At 34.9% G+C, this 16,806-nt stretch overlaps 1 protein-coding gene across 7 annotated transcripts; it reads right to left on the minus strand.

The window, feature by feature from the left end:
• Nucleotides 1-4,325: 4,325 nt before the first annotated feature.
• On the minus strand, nucleotides 4,326-16,572 carry LOC136235882 (uncharacterized). Of its 7 annotated transcripts, none has more exons than XM_066025962.1 (6): nucleotides 16,219-16,572; nucleotides 6,474-6,642; nucleotides 6,020-6,286; nucleotides 5,708-5,907; nucleotides 5,508-5,625; nucleotides 4,326-5,346 (listed from the first exon to the last, which is right to left on the minus strand). In XM_066025962.1, exons 2-6 carry the CDS (start codon nucleotides 6,634-6,636, stop codon nucleotides 5,222-5,224), a joined length of 873 nt encoding a protein of 290 aa, XP_065882034.1. In that variant the 5' UTR covers nucleotides 6,637-6,642; nucleotides 16,219-16,572; the 3' UTR covers nucleotides 4,326-5,221. The 7 variants fall into 7 exon arrangements, with proteins under 7 accessions (XP_065882034.1, XP_065882030.1, XP_065882031.1 ...); XM_066025958.1 differs by having other exon boundaries at nucleotides 6,002-6,286; nucleotides 16,219-16,569; XM_066025959.1 differs by lacking the exon at nucleotides 16,219-16,572 and adding an exon at nucleotides 6,874-7,009 and having other exon boundaries at nucleotides 6,002-6,286.
• Nucleotides 16,573-16,806: the final 234 nt, after the last annotated feature.

Consider the following 16,806-nt stretch of genomic DNA (forward strand, 5'->3'; position numbering starts at 1 on the left):
TTACGTACAATCTTCCCTAAATGCCTCGACCAATACTTCTGATTCTCTCCAACGCCACGATTGTTGTAGAAACTGTTGAACTACGCTTCGAACGATCAATCAACCACACAGAGAAACAAAGTACACAAAGATCACAGATTGGATCTTGAAACAACAATCAAAAGAATACACACAGAATTTACCCTGGTTCGGCTTAACTGCCTACATCCAGCAACTTCACTAATCAATGGAGATTACAACAAGATTGAAACAGTTTCTCCTTTTCCAGAAACTCTCGTGTTTTCCCAATCCCCAATTCAGATTATCACAGTGTACACTTATGACTTAGTCTAAGAATCTCTCGTATAAAACTACTTCCCAACCCAGACCTTTTATAGCCTTTACAAGATTGTGAAAATACCCAAAATATCCTTACTCAAAATGTACTAACTCAGCAAGACCTACTGACCAGTGGTAACACAGCAAGACCATGTTGACCTGTATTATCACCTCAGTACCATGCTGACCACAGCCATGCTGACTTGATAACTCAGCATTCCGACTTCTTGATTTTACTCTTGCTGACGGGTTGACTTACAATTACGCTGACTTGTTGACTCAGCATCATCATCAGCAAGTGATAGAAAAACAACGACTTACAATCTCCACCTTGTCTTTCTATTCACTCCATCAACTAGTGAAGAAAATACACTCAAGGACCACTGACCATCCTAACCAGTTTCAAGCAATGTTCAAATTTATTACTTGAAACAGATTTGGTCAGCATGTCGGCTGGGTTATCCTCAGTTCCCACTTTCACCACCTGAACAGTACGAGTGCTAATCACATCCCTGACGAAATGCATTCTCACATCTATATGTTTGGATTGCTCGTGAAAAACTTGATGTTTTGACAGATGTATAGCTCCTTGGCTATCACAGTAAATCTTCAAACCATCAATCTGTCTCACTCCAAGTTCCGTTAAGACTCCTCTCAGCCACATAGCTTCTTTTACTGCCTCTGTAACAGCAATAAACTCAGCTTCGGTTGTTGACAAAGTCACAACTGACTGTAGACTTGCCCTCCAACTTATTGCAGTTCCAAACACAGTGAATACGTACCCGGTTTGGGATTTTCTGGTGTCAATGCTACCAGCATAATCAGAATCAACAAAACCTGCTACATCATCCACTAGGGCTTCAGCTCCACCATAACTCAAACCTTTACTCAGTGAGCCTTTGACATACCTCAGCACCCACTTCACCGCTGACCAATGAGCTCTTCCTGGATTTGCCATGAACCTGCTGATGAGACTCACAGCATGAGCCAAATCTGGACGTGTACAGACCATCGCATACATTAGACAGCCTACAACACTCGAATATGGCACCCTCTCCATGTCTTCCTTTTCCTCATCAGTTTGAGGACTTTGCTTACTGCTCAGCTTGAAGTGACTTGCAAGTGGAGTGAGAACGGCCTTTGAATTCGTCATACCAAAACGTTCTAACACCTTGCTCAGATAAACTGACTGACTTAGGAATAGCCTCTTTCTTCCTCTGTCTCGAGAAATTTGCATCCCTAAAATTTTCCGTGCTGACCCGAGATCCTTCATCTCAAACCGTGTGTTTAGTTGTGCCTTTAACTGATTTATGGCTGCTTTGTTTTGACAAGCTATAAGCATGTCATCAACATATAACAAGAGATAAATCTTAGAGCCATCACTAAGGTCTCTACTATACACACACCAGTCATAACTAGACCTATGAAAGTCCTGACTTATCATAAACTCATCGAACTTCATGTACCACTGTCTAGGGGACTGTTTCAGACCATATAGAGACTTCTTAAGCAAACATACCCGCTGGTCTTTATCTCCTATTTCAAAACCCTCTGGTTGTTGCATATATATGACCTCATCCAGGTTTCCATGAAGAAAAGCTGTTTTGACATCTAATTGTTCTAATTCTAGATCAAAACGAGCTACAAGAGAGAGAATAATCCTGATAGACCTATGTTTAACAACCGGTGAATAGATTTCATTAAAGTCTATACCTTCCTGCTGAGTAAACCCTTTGGCCACCAACCTAGCTTTAAACCTAGGTTCCTCTACACCAGGTATCCCTTCCTTTCTTTTAAACACCCACCTTGAACCGACCAACTTCTTATCAAAAGGTTTATCTACCAAAATCCAAGTTTCATTTTTATCAAGGGATTTTATCTCATCCTTCATAGCGTTAAGCCACTGTTCTTTGTCAACCGAATTCACAGCTTCCCTATAGGTTACAGGTTCAGACTCTTGTACTTCCTTAGCAACACTAAATGCATAAGCTACAAGGTCCTCAAAACCATATCTAACCGGGGCCCTAGGGACTCTTCTTTCACGGTCTCTAACAAGTCTATAGCTTTGACTGGACTCAGTATCATTACCATCACTGACTTCTTGCTCGGTTTTACGGGTGTTTTCACTATTTTCTTCAAGCTCCACCTTATTCTTAACACTCTCAAGGTTTTGAATGGACTTAGGACTACTCGGTTCTAACTGAGTTTTTTCTTGGTTTTTTCGATAAGGAAAATCCATCTCATTGAACACAACATTTCTGCTGACTATGGATTTCTTATAACCAGATTCTAGGCACCACAACTTATGGCCCTTGACTCCTATAGGGTAGCCTATAAAAACACATCTTAGAGCCCGAGGTTCTAATTTTCCCTGTCTAACGTGTGCAAAAGCTGAACAACCAAACACTCTAAGTTTTTCATAATCCTCTGGGTAATCAGACCACATTTGCATAGGTGTTTTAAAACCTATAGCAGATGATGGGCACCTATTGATTAGGTAACACGCAGTTTGCACTACTTCAGCCCAGAAAGACTTAGGGAGACTGGATTGGATTAACATGCACCTAACTCTTTCTAGGATAGTCCTATTATACCTCTCTGCTAGGCCATTCTGCTGTGGAGTTCCAGGAACGGTATGATGTTTAGTTATACCTGACTTCTTGCACAAAGTGATGAAATCTTTGTCAAGAAACTCCAAACCATTGTCGGTTCTCAACCTTTTGATTTTCTTTCCTGTTTGGTTTTCCACTAACACTTTCCAATCCTTGAACGTTTGCAAAGCCTCATTCTTATGAGCTAGAATATAAACCCATACTCTTCTAGAGTAATCATCAATAAGAGTCATAAAATAGGTCCTCCCACCATGAGACTTAGTTCTTGTTGGCCCCCATAGGTCAGAGTGAATGTACTCAAGAATGTCCTGGGTTCTATGTATTGCTGACTTAGGAAACTTGACTTTACTAGACTTCCCTAAGACACAGTTCTCACAGAAATCTATCTTTCCTATGTGATCTTTACCAAGACAACCCTGCTTCCTAAGTTCATGTAAACCAACTTAACTCACGTGACCTAGTCTAAGGTGCCAAATATTGGTTCTATCAGTTTTAGACTCGGTGAGATTTGCGGTAGAGACTAACACAGTATTACCTAGGAGAGTGTATAGGCCATTACTCATGGTACCTTTCATAACAACTAAAGGTCCTCTAGATATCCTTATGATACCCCCTTCGGCTCTATAATTGTATCCTTGTTTATCAAGCGTACCCAAAGAAATTAAATTTCTTTTCAGTTCTGGCACATACCTCACACCGGTCATAATCCTTTCTTGACCATCGAACATCTTCAGCCTAATGGAGCCTTGACCCAGTACCTTGCACAACTTGTTGTTGCCTAGAAGAACCCTCCCACCTTCCTCTTGAAAGTCTTCGAACCATGTCCTATTGGGAGTCATAGGGAACGTACATCCGCTGTCCAAGATCCAGTCAGTGTTTGGATCTTTATCAGTGACAGCAAGGACCTCAGCGCTCTCATAACCTTCTTCTACCACAGCGGCTTCGCCTTGATCTTTAGGCTGACCTAGACTCTTATTCCTCTCAGGACAGTTTTTCCTGAAATGTCCTTCCTTATGGCAGTGAAAACACTTGTAGACCTTGCCTTCTTTATTGCTTGAGGATGTAGTTTTGGACTTTTTCCCGTTCTTGTTCTTTGGCTTGTGAGAGTCCTTTTTCTCAGACCTTCCACGAACAAACAATCCTTCTGCAGCTTCAGTGTTGGTGTTGGCCTCAATCTGTTTTGACTTTAGCGCCATCAGAACTTCTTCCAGACTTAGTGTTTCTCTAGCGTACTTCATGGTTTCAACAAAATGACTGAAAGACTGGGGTAAAGAATTCAAGATCATTATGGCCCGATCTTCATCTTCAATCTTTACCTCTATGTTCTCTAGGTCAATTATGATCTTTGAGAAATCATCAAGATAGTCTTCAACTGGCTTGTCCTCGTTCATCTTGAAGCCGAAAAGCTTTCCCTTAAGATAAACCCGATTGGTAAGTGTCTTCGTCATGTACAACTGTTCAAGCTTGAGCCAAACCCCAGCAGCTGAGGTTTCCTTCGAAACTTCTCTTAGCACTTTATCGCCAAGATACAGGACGATCGTACTGTAAGCCAATTCAAGAAGATCTTCTTTCTCCTCCTTCGTCATTGTCGCCGGAAATTCCTTCTCGCCCTTCAGAGCCTTCGCAACCTTCATTTGAACCAAGATTGCCTTCATCCTCTGTCTCCATAGAGCAAAATCTCCCTTACCATTGAAACGCTCGATCTCGATCTTTGTAAAACCCATTGCTCTGTTCTTGATTAGTTCTGATACCAATTGTTGAACTACGCTTCGAACGATCAATCAACCACACAGAGAAACAAAGTACACAAAGATCACAGATTGGATCTTGAAACAACAATCAAAAGAATACACACAGAATTTACCCTGGTTCGGCTTAACTGCCTACATCCAGCAACTTCACTAATCAATGGAGATTACAACAAGATTGAAACAGTTTCTCCTTTTCCAGAAACTCTCGTGTTTTCCCAATCCCCAATTCAGATTATCACAGTGTACACTTATGACTTAGTCTAAGAATCTCTCGTATAAAACTACTTCCCAACCCAGACCTTTTATAGCCTTTACAAGATTGTGAAAATACCCAAAATATCCTTACTCAAAATGTACTAACTCAGCAAGACCTACTGACCAGTGGTAACACAGCAAGACCATGTTGACCTGTATTATCACCTCAGTACCATGCTGACAACAGCCATGCTGACTTGAAAACTCAGCATTCCGACTTCTTGATTTTACTATTGCTGACGGGTTGACTTACAATTACGCTGACTTGTTGACTCAGCATCATCATCAGCAAGTGATAGAAAACAACGACTTACAGAAACATATGTCAAGTTTCTCTCCTTGTTTGAGAGAACAAATTTTTTTGTTCTTATTACAACCTCTAACTTTTCTCACAATTTTTGGAATATCACCTAGAAAATGAATAAAAAAGAATTAAAAAGAAGAAACAAACTCATACTAAGAATTCAGAATGTTCATGTTTTATTTTCTTAGGAAATTAAGCAAAATAAAACAAGCACAAGAAAGTATACATTTATTGAAATGAAAATATACATCAATTAAAGATGCTTACTCTTAACAAATGTTTGAGATATTGCATACTTTGGATCACCAGATTTTCCATCCTCTGTCATGGGAGTTAGTTTGGCAACAACAAATTGACCAACAGCTTGTAATGGTAATTCAAGCTCCTAAATAAACAATATCATCATCATAAATTAATAATGCAAATATGTCCAACATAATAATTATTGAATAACAAAGAATATTTACCTTCTCTTTGCTAGGTGAGCTGATAGGTGTAAGACCATTCTCAATATCCAAGTTTTTATTCATAGTTATGAAAAAATCGGCAATACTCGCAGTCTCCACCCCGTTACTAATAGCACCATATACCATCACTTTCTGATTTACCTTAAGCTCACCCATTATCTTTACATTTGTCACTATTGGTATGGGTGCAATATCAGAAGCTAATAACATGAAAATTTAGATAAGAGTTAGAGTGAAATAGGATATATAACTAAATGTTAAAATAGATTATCTTTAGCAATAATATGAAAGTACCTAGATTAGGATTGTCACTTGGGAGTTTGTATATTAAACCTCGTGAGTTTATGTCTCTTTTGGCATAAAGATGTATGACTGTAGAACCGGAATAATTTTTGAACATATTTAAGACATCTAAATCATTTTGTACTGGTCTTCCATCATCATCAGCAAATCTCAAGCCAACAGAATAAATATCGACAAATTTTTTGCATATGCTCAAAATGTCCAGGAAACAACATTCTTCGTTGAAACCTTTATCGTGGTATTGTAAATCACCAAAATGCACAATCAAACCAACATCTACAAAGCATTAATTTAATAAAGATAATTATAGTCGAATATAATAACACAAATACAACATTTTACCATCAAATTGCAGATGCAGAGGCAGTATATATTTACAAAAAAAAATCAATTTTGTATAAATAGAAACTATTTTAAAGAAATTATATAAATGGAAAACTACCTTAAAGAAATTGAAAAATACCTTTAAGGTTCTCTTTTCTTGGAGTAACACCCTTCGGAGTGTCTTTAGTACTTTTATCATGAGGTACGCTTGAATGTTGGAAAGCACTCAATACTCGATTTTTGTTCCCCAGTTTGCCTGGCTGGATGAACTTTTTGCGAGTAGGAAGTTGGCTTGATTGCATTTTCACCTCAAATTGAAAAAAAAGGTATATGCAATATTTGTCAATAGAAAACTATAGAACACAAACAAAATGAGCATAAGGAATTAATATTGAACATATTTGAAAGGAAGTGCATGTTTGAGCATTTTACTTATTTAAAGAAGTCAAATAATATAACGACTTCAAACATATGTGATACATCAGAAAATAATAATGAACATATTGAAAAAAAAATCTCAGCTTCAAGATATTATTTACCGCTTTCTTTTCTTTTTAGATTTTGACACATCATAAGTAATTGGTAATGAATCACTTCGTGCCCAATTTTTCCCGTCTGTTGTATTCAATGTAGTGCCACATTGAAACTTGAATGATTCACCCTCTTGATAAGCCTCACCAAGATCATCAAAATTCTCATTGTCATCATCTATTTGAGAAGACATATTGTATGAATCTCGTGGTTGTGTCTTAATAACAACATGCCAATTCTTATTAGCATTATCTATAGCATAAAAGACTTGAGAAGCTTGACTTGCTAGAATAAATGGTTCATTTGTTCTCAAACAACGTTGAGGATTGATACAAATGAATCCAAATTCATCTATTTTTGATCCCCACACATTGTCATGAACGTCAAACCATTTACATTTGAATAGGACAACTCTTTTCTCACCAAGATACTGCAATTCAAGAATCTCAGTTAAAATCCCATAATAATCAATAGGTCCTCCCTCATTTCCAACATCACTGCTCACACACACACCATAATTTTGTGTTCTACGTCGTTTATCACAATCTTCAATGCGAAACCTATACCCATTCACAATATAACCATCAAAGTTTGTAGCATATTGGGATGGACCACGAGATAATGACAACAAATCTCGAATATTGGATTCCTTGCTAGATGCATACATTTTTGCAACCTACAATAAAATTACGTATGAGACATTTAAACGTGGTATATATTTTCTTGATGAAGAGTTTAAAGATATACTCACTGTATCTTTAAACCAATCATTAAAAGATTGTTGTGGATGAATACTTTCTCGAATCTGGGAATACTCTCTGCAACGAATTTTTAGAAATTATTATTCATAATTATTTAAGAATTTAAAATACAATTATAGCTCTTCAAGATATTGACTTACTCGAGAAAAGGTATGACTTCATCACAATTATTTATGACATATGCATGTGCTTCCACCCATTCATCGCCCATGTTGCGAAAATAAGGAAAATCCACCATCAAAATAATCTGAACAACCATCGCCATTTCTATCTGGTTTATTAAATTTTGTCTCAATACCATTCAAGTACCTTGAGCATAGAGTCATGCACTCTTTTGCAATATACCCATATGCAATTGACCCTTCTGGACGAGCCATATTACGAATAAGAAGTTTTAAATCATGTAATGTCCGCTCAATAGGGTACATCCAACGAAATTGTACAGGGCCACATATCAAAGCTTCATTAGCCAAATGAATCGGCAAATGAACCATTATATCGAAAAAGGAAGGAACAAAACATTGTTCCAATTTACATAGAGTTATAGGAATCTGATTGCGAATTTCTTCCAACTCTTCTGCCTTTAATGCCTTAGCACTCAAACTAATAAAGAATAAAGATAGCTCGATAAAGGGGTTCGCAAACATTTTTTGGAAGGAGGCCACGTATTGCAAGAGGAATTAGATGTTGCAACAAAACATGACAATCATGACTCTTCAAACCAGAAATTTTGTGCTCTTTCATGTTCACACTTTGAGAAATGTTAGATGAGAAACCATCAGGGACCTTTAGTTGCTTAAAAAATGAACAAAATGAGTGCTTCTCATCGTGAGATAACATGTAAGATGCTATAGGAATCTCAAACTTATCCTCCTTGAGAATCAAATCCAAGTCTGGACGAATGTTCATTGCCTCCAAATCTTTGCGAGATTGCATAGTGTCTTTAGTCTTCCCTTTCACATTCATGCTTGTCCCAACAATATTATCACATATGTTCTTCTCAATGTGCATCACATCCAAATTGTGTCGTAACAAAAGACTACTCCAATATGGAAGTTCAAAGAATATGCTTTTCTTGTTCAAATTGTCACCTCTATCTGCATGCTAAGGTCTTTACTCAAGATGATTCCCTCAAGGCTAGTAACTTGAGCAATGATATCAATTCCAGAGAGTGATTTCGGTGGCGGCCTCAATTCTTGAGTACCATCAAACTTTTTTTTTATCTTTTCTCCATCTGTGCTTGCTATCAAGAAATCGGCGATGTCCCATATAACATTGCTTCTTACAATTAGCTAACCTCAAGTAACAAGTGTCTTTGTTACAACAAGGACAAGCCATCTTACCTTTTGTACTCCAACCAGACAAATTTGCATATGCAGGAAAGTCATTGATAGTCCATAACAAGGATGCATGTAACATAAAGTTTTGTCTTGTCGACACATCGAATGTTGCAACTCCTACTTCCCACAAATCTTTTAATTCTTCGACTAAAGGTTGGAGATAGACATCAATTGCATCTCTTGGACCATCAGGACCCGGTATAAGGGTAGAGAGGATAAAGTTAGGTTCTTTCATGCACATCCATGGTGGCAAATTGTATGGAATTAATATGACTGGCCAAATACTATATGAAGTTTTAGAATGATTAAATGGCTGAAAACCATCACTAGCAAGGCCAAGTCTTACATTACGAGGATCAGAGGAAAAGTTTTTATGAACATCATCAAAGGTCTTCCAAGCGGGGGAATCAGCAGGGTGTCTCATAACTCCATCATCTACTCTACCTTCCTTATGCCATCGCATCAAAGAAGATGTCTTCTTTGACATAAACAATCTTTGAAGTCTTGGCTTTAAAGGAAAATAACGCATTGTCTTGACTGGTATTTTCTTCCCATTTTTTCGAAGTTTAGTTTCCCCATTACGAATATCATCTTTCCATCTTGAGAGACCACATATTTTGCACCTGTCCAAATTTTCATCTTCTTTCCAATACAACATACAATCTTTGACACATGCATCAATCTTGTCATAAGAGAGACCAATATCTTTTATAATTCTTTTTGCCTCATAATATGATTCTGGCAAAGTAGAACCATTTGGGAGTATTTCTTTTAACACTTGCAATAACATGTCAAATGATTTATTACTCCACCGACCAACACTTTTGATGTATAGTAATTTGACAAGCGCATCCAACTTAGAGGTCTTGCAACCAGGGTAAACTACTTTATCTAAATCTTGTAATAACTTATAAAATTTCTTCGCTTCATCATTGGGTTCCTCTTCATTCAATTCAATATCAGGATATATATCATTTATAATATCTTCAGCCCAATCATCATCATCATCATTATCACTATTGTCACACCCGATCCAAAACGGCATCGGGTATGAACAGAAAACAGGACAACCAACTTCTAATATCCTGAAAGCCGAACCAATTTTTTTTAGATAAAAATTTATTCGGACTACCTAAAATTTTATTTATTATTTGGCTTGGACTTGATAATTCTATCAAGCTTCCTATGTATCCCGAGCATCTTTTAATTTTTAAATCGGGAATCAAAGCCACGTAGTTCTACCTATTTTAGGTAGCTCTCTTAACTCCGGTAGTTCTCTTAACTTATGAACTCATTGTAACTTATTGACACGTTGATTGACACGTTAATAACTTAATTGTATATTTCATTTTATTACTATATATATATATATATATCACTTTATCAAAACGAATCAAATCGAATAACGTTTTATCAAAACGAATCAAATCGAACAACGTTTTATCAAATCGAATCAAATCGAACAAACCGCTTTAACAAACCAACTCATAATCAAATAAATCGTAAAACATTATAATTCAGATCATCAAACATTATCAAAACGTAATACAAAATTTGCGTGTGTGTCCATCCTCGAATTCCACCCGTGTAGCTTATCATAACATCAATCATATCAATAATCGAGATATCTCATTCATATCTCGCCTTGCCTAACGTTAGGACTACCAGCCGTGCACTCTGGCCATACCGCCCTTAGGTATGGTCTTAAAACATACAACTCCTACCCCGGGCAATCCTAGATGGACAAAACCATTTTATCTTTCAAAATATCACAACTCATAAAAATCATATTTGGACTTCAATCCCAAAATAATAACAACAACCGCAATAGTTTCTTCAATTCAAAAACAATTCTTAAGAAATCGTCAACCTCATTTTATCAATCCGATTTTCAAAGTACCACAATAATAATAATTATTCTTCCAATAATCAAAATCCAGAGTATTCAATCGAAATCCAAAGTATATAATATTTTAAACAATTGAATCGAAGTATTCAAAGTAACTCAAATATATTATATAAATAATTTTAAACTAAACACTTTTATCAAACCGTTTATGTTTGTTACCGAAATTGTTACGCGTATCGCTAACTGAGTATCGTTATTTTAGACCGAATATACCATTAGACACATTATATTGTCATGAATCTATTTGAACTAATTTTATATTCAAATTTTTATACAAATTTTATATTCGACTCGATACCGACTTTATTTGGAAAATATCCGTATTAATCCTTCTATTTTCAACTTATTTTAACTCTAACTGTTAAAGTCGCTTAAAATATTTTACTGATCCAAATATTCTTATTGGATTATTTTCGGTCACTGAGATAGTTAATTCAGACTGATTATACTTTTAAACTCATACCGATTATACTTTTAAACTAGTGACGATGCTAAAATACCGACTTGAATAAATCTAATGGACAACTGTCTAAATTTTACATTTTTATGAGTAATTGATAGACGCTAACTCATTAATCGTAAATCTATTAAATTTGACGGAACTATCGAAACTAAACTTACTCAAAATCATACTTATAACATTGATAAAATAATTTAGATAACAAATACAGCTACCGAAATATCGTCGTCGGTCACTGAAAATTAATCAGTGTAATCCATTGATAGCTGATCCGAAATATCGTCGTCGGTAGCTAATCCAAAATATCGTCGTCAACAACGACCAAAAACGCTTTTCTCCAATTCCTAACAAAAACTCTTTTGTTTTCCTCATTCATCCCCCTTTTTAAGATACCCTCCAATATATATAATTGTGTGTATATTTTTATTTTAATTTCAATTTATGAAACACTTGTCATCACTAAATTCTATATTTTGACACATCATCTATTATTAAAGCATTCTTTTAATATCTAGTTGACACATAGATATAGAAAACCATGTTTTCATATTTAATTGACACATACATATATAAAAGCCATGTTTTTATATTATAATTTAATTAATTGGATGTAGTAAAAAGCTTTGTGCACATTACATCATAACCATATTAATCCATTTACTTTAATATGAATTATTCTTTACTTTTTTTTTATATAGGATAAGTTGAAATTACTTTCAACTATACTTACACGTGTATGTATATTAGTAATTAAAAAATATCAATTTTGGTCCTTGAATTTATAACTTTTTATTACACTTACCCAAAACTTTTTAATTTAAACTTAAAGACATTAAATTAAACCCAATAGTATATTTAAATTTATAAATAATCAACGCTATGTATTTCGAAAAATAAAAATTTTAGACACGGATGTTACAATTATCATCTTCATCATATTCTTCTTCATCAGAATCAAGATCATGTCGTCTTTCACCATGATGATACCAAAAGGTATAGTTTTCCATTATTCCATTTGTTATTAAATGTGTGTGAACCAAGTTTCGAGTTCCAAAATTGGTGTTGTTACACCTAACACATGGACATCGAATTTCGTATGCTTCTCCTGTTTTTTTGAAAGCGTAGTTCAAGAATTCTATAACACCAATATTATACTCTTCACTCAACCGATCTATCTTAGTAAGTCTTATCCATTCTTTATTAGGTGTCATTCTCCTAAAATCATCAAATAAAGAAACACATGAAGAATAGAACATGCAACAACAAAACAATTAATACACTGAAATATAAATGTAATAATAATTATAATAATACACTTAACTCAAACCATTAACCAAATTCATCTAAAAAAGAGTATTATTTTAGTTTCTTAAATTAATTCTTCATGATGAGGGTTTTTGTTGTGACAGTACCAATCCACACACTAAAAAATATAATTTGACAGTTTCATATACTAGACCAAGTTTATTAAAAGCTGAGCCATTGTCTATTTGAGTGACTAAAAAACTCTATGTTTCTACCATATTTCATTGACTAGTTCTATATATATATAGAGAGAGAGAGAGAAAGTTACATGAGTAGAACTGGTCTGCTGTGTTAAGTGTTTTCCTTTGGTGAGCCATATATATATATATACACAATGATGATAGCCTCCAAATTAGATGGCATCATTTTTCACAGCCCAACATTGAGGTCTTATTGTGTCTAAAGCCTCAAATGTATCAGATGGAGAAAGGGTGAATGTGGAGATGAAGAACAATGAAGAAGAAAGTGTTAATGGAAGGAGAGATTTGGTGTTTGTAGCAGCAGCTGCTACTACTATTACTGGATTTTCATTTGGCAAAGTTGCGGTGGCTGAAATTGAGCCGCTAAGAGGGACACCAGAAGCTAAGAGGAAGTAAGTGTTAATGGATGGAGAGGTTTGGTGTTTGTAGCAACTGCTGTTGCTGTTACTACATTTTCATTTGGGGAAGTTGTGATGGCTGAAAATTAGCCGATGAGAGGGACACCAAAAGCTAAGAAGAAGTATGGTCCTATTACACCTTACAATGCCTACTGCCTACTACTAGTATTTGTCGCAAGTGATACATTTTCACTTCTTTGTATTATTTAGATTGATGTAAAAGTTGTGAACTTTCTTGTATCATTTTCATTGCGGAATTCTTAATTTTCTCTATCTTCATTTCATTCTCTGGTTATTCTTTAACTACTTCACAAATTTAAGTAGATGTTCCTCCCCAATTTAATAATTTGGGGTGTTGGTTTCGTGTACATATTATTGTTGCTACAACTCTTAACTTTAAAACCTCAAATACAGATGCTTTGCTCCATAATTCAATCAAAGGTACAAAATTTAAGATGAAAAGTTCAAATTTTGACAAGTCTCATTTCTGGGGAGGGATCAAAGACTCAATCTAGTTCAGAGATTCATAATAGGTGTTTTGTCACTCCAAACTTTACTTTGGAGGTCAGATCATACAGATTAGATTTATGCTTATTTCGGTTCTTATTCTAGACTTATTCTAGAACTCGATCATGCAGATCCTAATTAACAAGTTGGATTACAATTAGGGAAATTTATCCCCTATCTTATATTAATCAAATCGGATTTTGTAATTAATTACACATTTAATTAGCTAATGCAATACACAAGTTATTTTTCTAGATTCTTTTTTCCTCCTTGAGGTATGTATTTTTATGATTAGTATGGCCAGGTTTAAGGATATTAGTTTGTAGGTTTTTAAGGATGTTTTGAGCTGTTGACTTTGTAGATCTACTACTACTTTAAGGTAAGAATAAGAAGTTGTATGTTTGGATTAATGTGGATTGGATTTTTTATGATATCAGCTAACATAGCACATAACAGGTGATTAGATTTGGGTTCTGCATAACTTTCAAACAATGTTTTCAGAACCTGACTGGATATTAAACTAGATTTATAATTGGGTTATGGATCATTTGGTTCAACCAATTGACTCGGATTGGTCGGACTGGATGACGTAATAATAATTAAATAAATAATATAACATATATTTATATATAATAACTTATTATAATCCAAAAACTTAGCAAAGACAAAACTCATTCTCTGATGTTGCATCAAGATAGTTCAGCTCATAAGGTCTTAACCTTAAATGATTTTCTTCTTTAACTCTTCCTAAGTTCACCTCATCCAAGCTTTTATTTTTTCAATAAAGTCAGCAAATAACTTAGCACATGCAGCAACTAGTTAATTTAGTTAATTAATCAATTAGTTCATAGCAAAATTAGACAATAGCTTGCGGAGAAGAATCAAGAGAGAGAACACGCAAAAGGGAAGCAGCCGAGACTGAGAGAGCAAAGCAGAAGACTAAGAACAGAAGAAAATCGAAGAAGAAGCCGGTTGTTGAGAGTTTTCTAATGACTTTTCAATTTTTTTTTTTAATAATTAAAAAAACAGGGTGAATCCGGTTCCCATGTTGACACCAGTTTCAGATGGGTTGTTGCAAATTGAAAAACCCATACTAACCCAAACAGGAAAGCAATCCAATTCCGGTCCAATTCTGACAACATTACTTTCAATCTTTGTTTTCACTATAAATTATTTGAATAAATTATTCCGAACACATTAATTCTTAGTAATTTTGATTAGGAAAAGTCCTATAGCATTACTACATTCTAAAGAAGTGAAAATCCTATCAATAGAAATGACATTTTACATAGGCTATAACTTATATAGAAGCCATAAAATATAATAGGGGTAAGGTATTAAAACAGATTTATGGTTTTTGGAGAAGTATTAATTTAGGCTCCACGTACAAAATAGCACCAATATAGACTTAACATTTTAAAAAAATATCAATTTAGGCCTCGATAACGGAATGAGACATGTCATTGATATTACTCAGTTAAGTTCTATCAATTGTACGTGGAGGGAGAAGTCAGAACTTAATGGAGTAATAGGAATGACGTGTCCAATCCATTATCCGAGGTCTAAATTGTTACTCTTTTAAACTTCAAGCCTATATTGATGCTATTTTGTACGTGGCGCCTAAAATTGATAACCATAAATCTGTTTTGGTACCTTATCCTGGCCAAATAATATATATTCTAATTTGGGTCCATGAACTAATAGGATTAATAAGAAGAGACTTTCTTTCTTTCTAATTCTAAGATCCTAAATAGTGTAATCAGTACCATAAGAGTAAATGCAGTGTCATTTTCATCTATACTTAAAAGTGAGACCCCAACAAATGAATGATAATTACATTATATACAATTCTTAGTTTCAGAGGAGTAGATGAGGGCGTGCAAGGAGTGCTAACGCACAGGGCCTCAAAATTATAAGGGCCCCAAAATTTAACATATTCATAGACACAGTAAATTCAGGAAAACAATGCACTAGGAACATATTCGGGTAAGTTGGTCGTGTTGTCCATTATGGTTGTATCCTTTTCCTTGCTTCTATCAATATGGACTTGACACTGTATCCTCATTTGAACCCCAAACACATAGAAAATGAATTTGTATAATTTTTTAATTCTTTATATTTATAAGTTTTTTTTTTTTTTTTGCACTCAATTAACTCTGTACCCTCATGTTCACCACATCCCTCATCTCTCTAATCTTAATTCGTACTAGCCCTAAAAAGCTTAACCTTATCAATCTACTTTATGGGTTTCTAATTTCAGAGTTTAAGCAAATAAAAACTGACAGCAATTTCTCTAAAATAAATAAAACCAGTCTTACCAATTTGGGAACAAAATTTCTAAACAACAAAAAAAGCACAATCAAATTATACAACACTGAAAATTTAACAATTCCACTAAAAATCAACTTATGTTAAGATGAATTCCACCATTTGACTTTTAATTTTCATAAATTGGAACATTGAACAAACATACCTGAGTTATGCTACAGCTTCAACTTTATCTTTTCACTGTTTGTAGACGTTGAGTTACGGAACAGCTTCAACACTTCAACTTTTTGGTGCTCCGTGAAAGTTTTCTGAACTTATCTATACCGAATATAGAGAAAAAAAATGGAATGAATGGAGGTGTGGAGATGGTGTGGGAGACAATGATGCATAACGTGGGGTTTGGGGATTATGCTTGTGAAAGTATCTAGACTGATACAGAATGTAAATGCGATTACGAAACGGTGGAGGCGTGGAGATGTTGAGCGTGGCGGCCAGGTTAACATCGTGAGGTTTTGGGAGAAATCGTCTTCTCAAAATATCATTATCCCCAATATTTAGGGATTTGCTCCAGAGTTTGTTTTGTTTTCAATGACCCCACTATATTAATTTGGGTGCTATATCTATTTAATTTACGTAAAAATAGGATTTCCTACTTAGAGTGGAATTTTTTTTATACAAAAATTTAGTAAGATTTTAGCGCCAAATTTCTAAAGATTTATTGTGAAGGTAGTATTAATAAATAATGACCGTCTTTTTTCTAGTTAATAAATGATAATATCAATGACGACAGTAA

Source organism: Euphorbia lathyris, chromosome 7 (genome assembly GCF_963576675.1).
Source record: "Euphorbia lathyris chromosome 7, ddEupLath1.1, whole genome shotgun sequence".
Classification (NCBI taxonomy): Eukaryota; Viridiplantae; Streptophyta; class Magnoliopsida; order Malpighiales; family Euphorbiaceae; genus Euphorbia; species Euphorbia lathyris.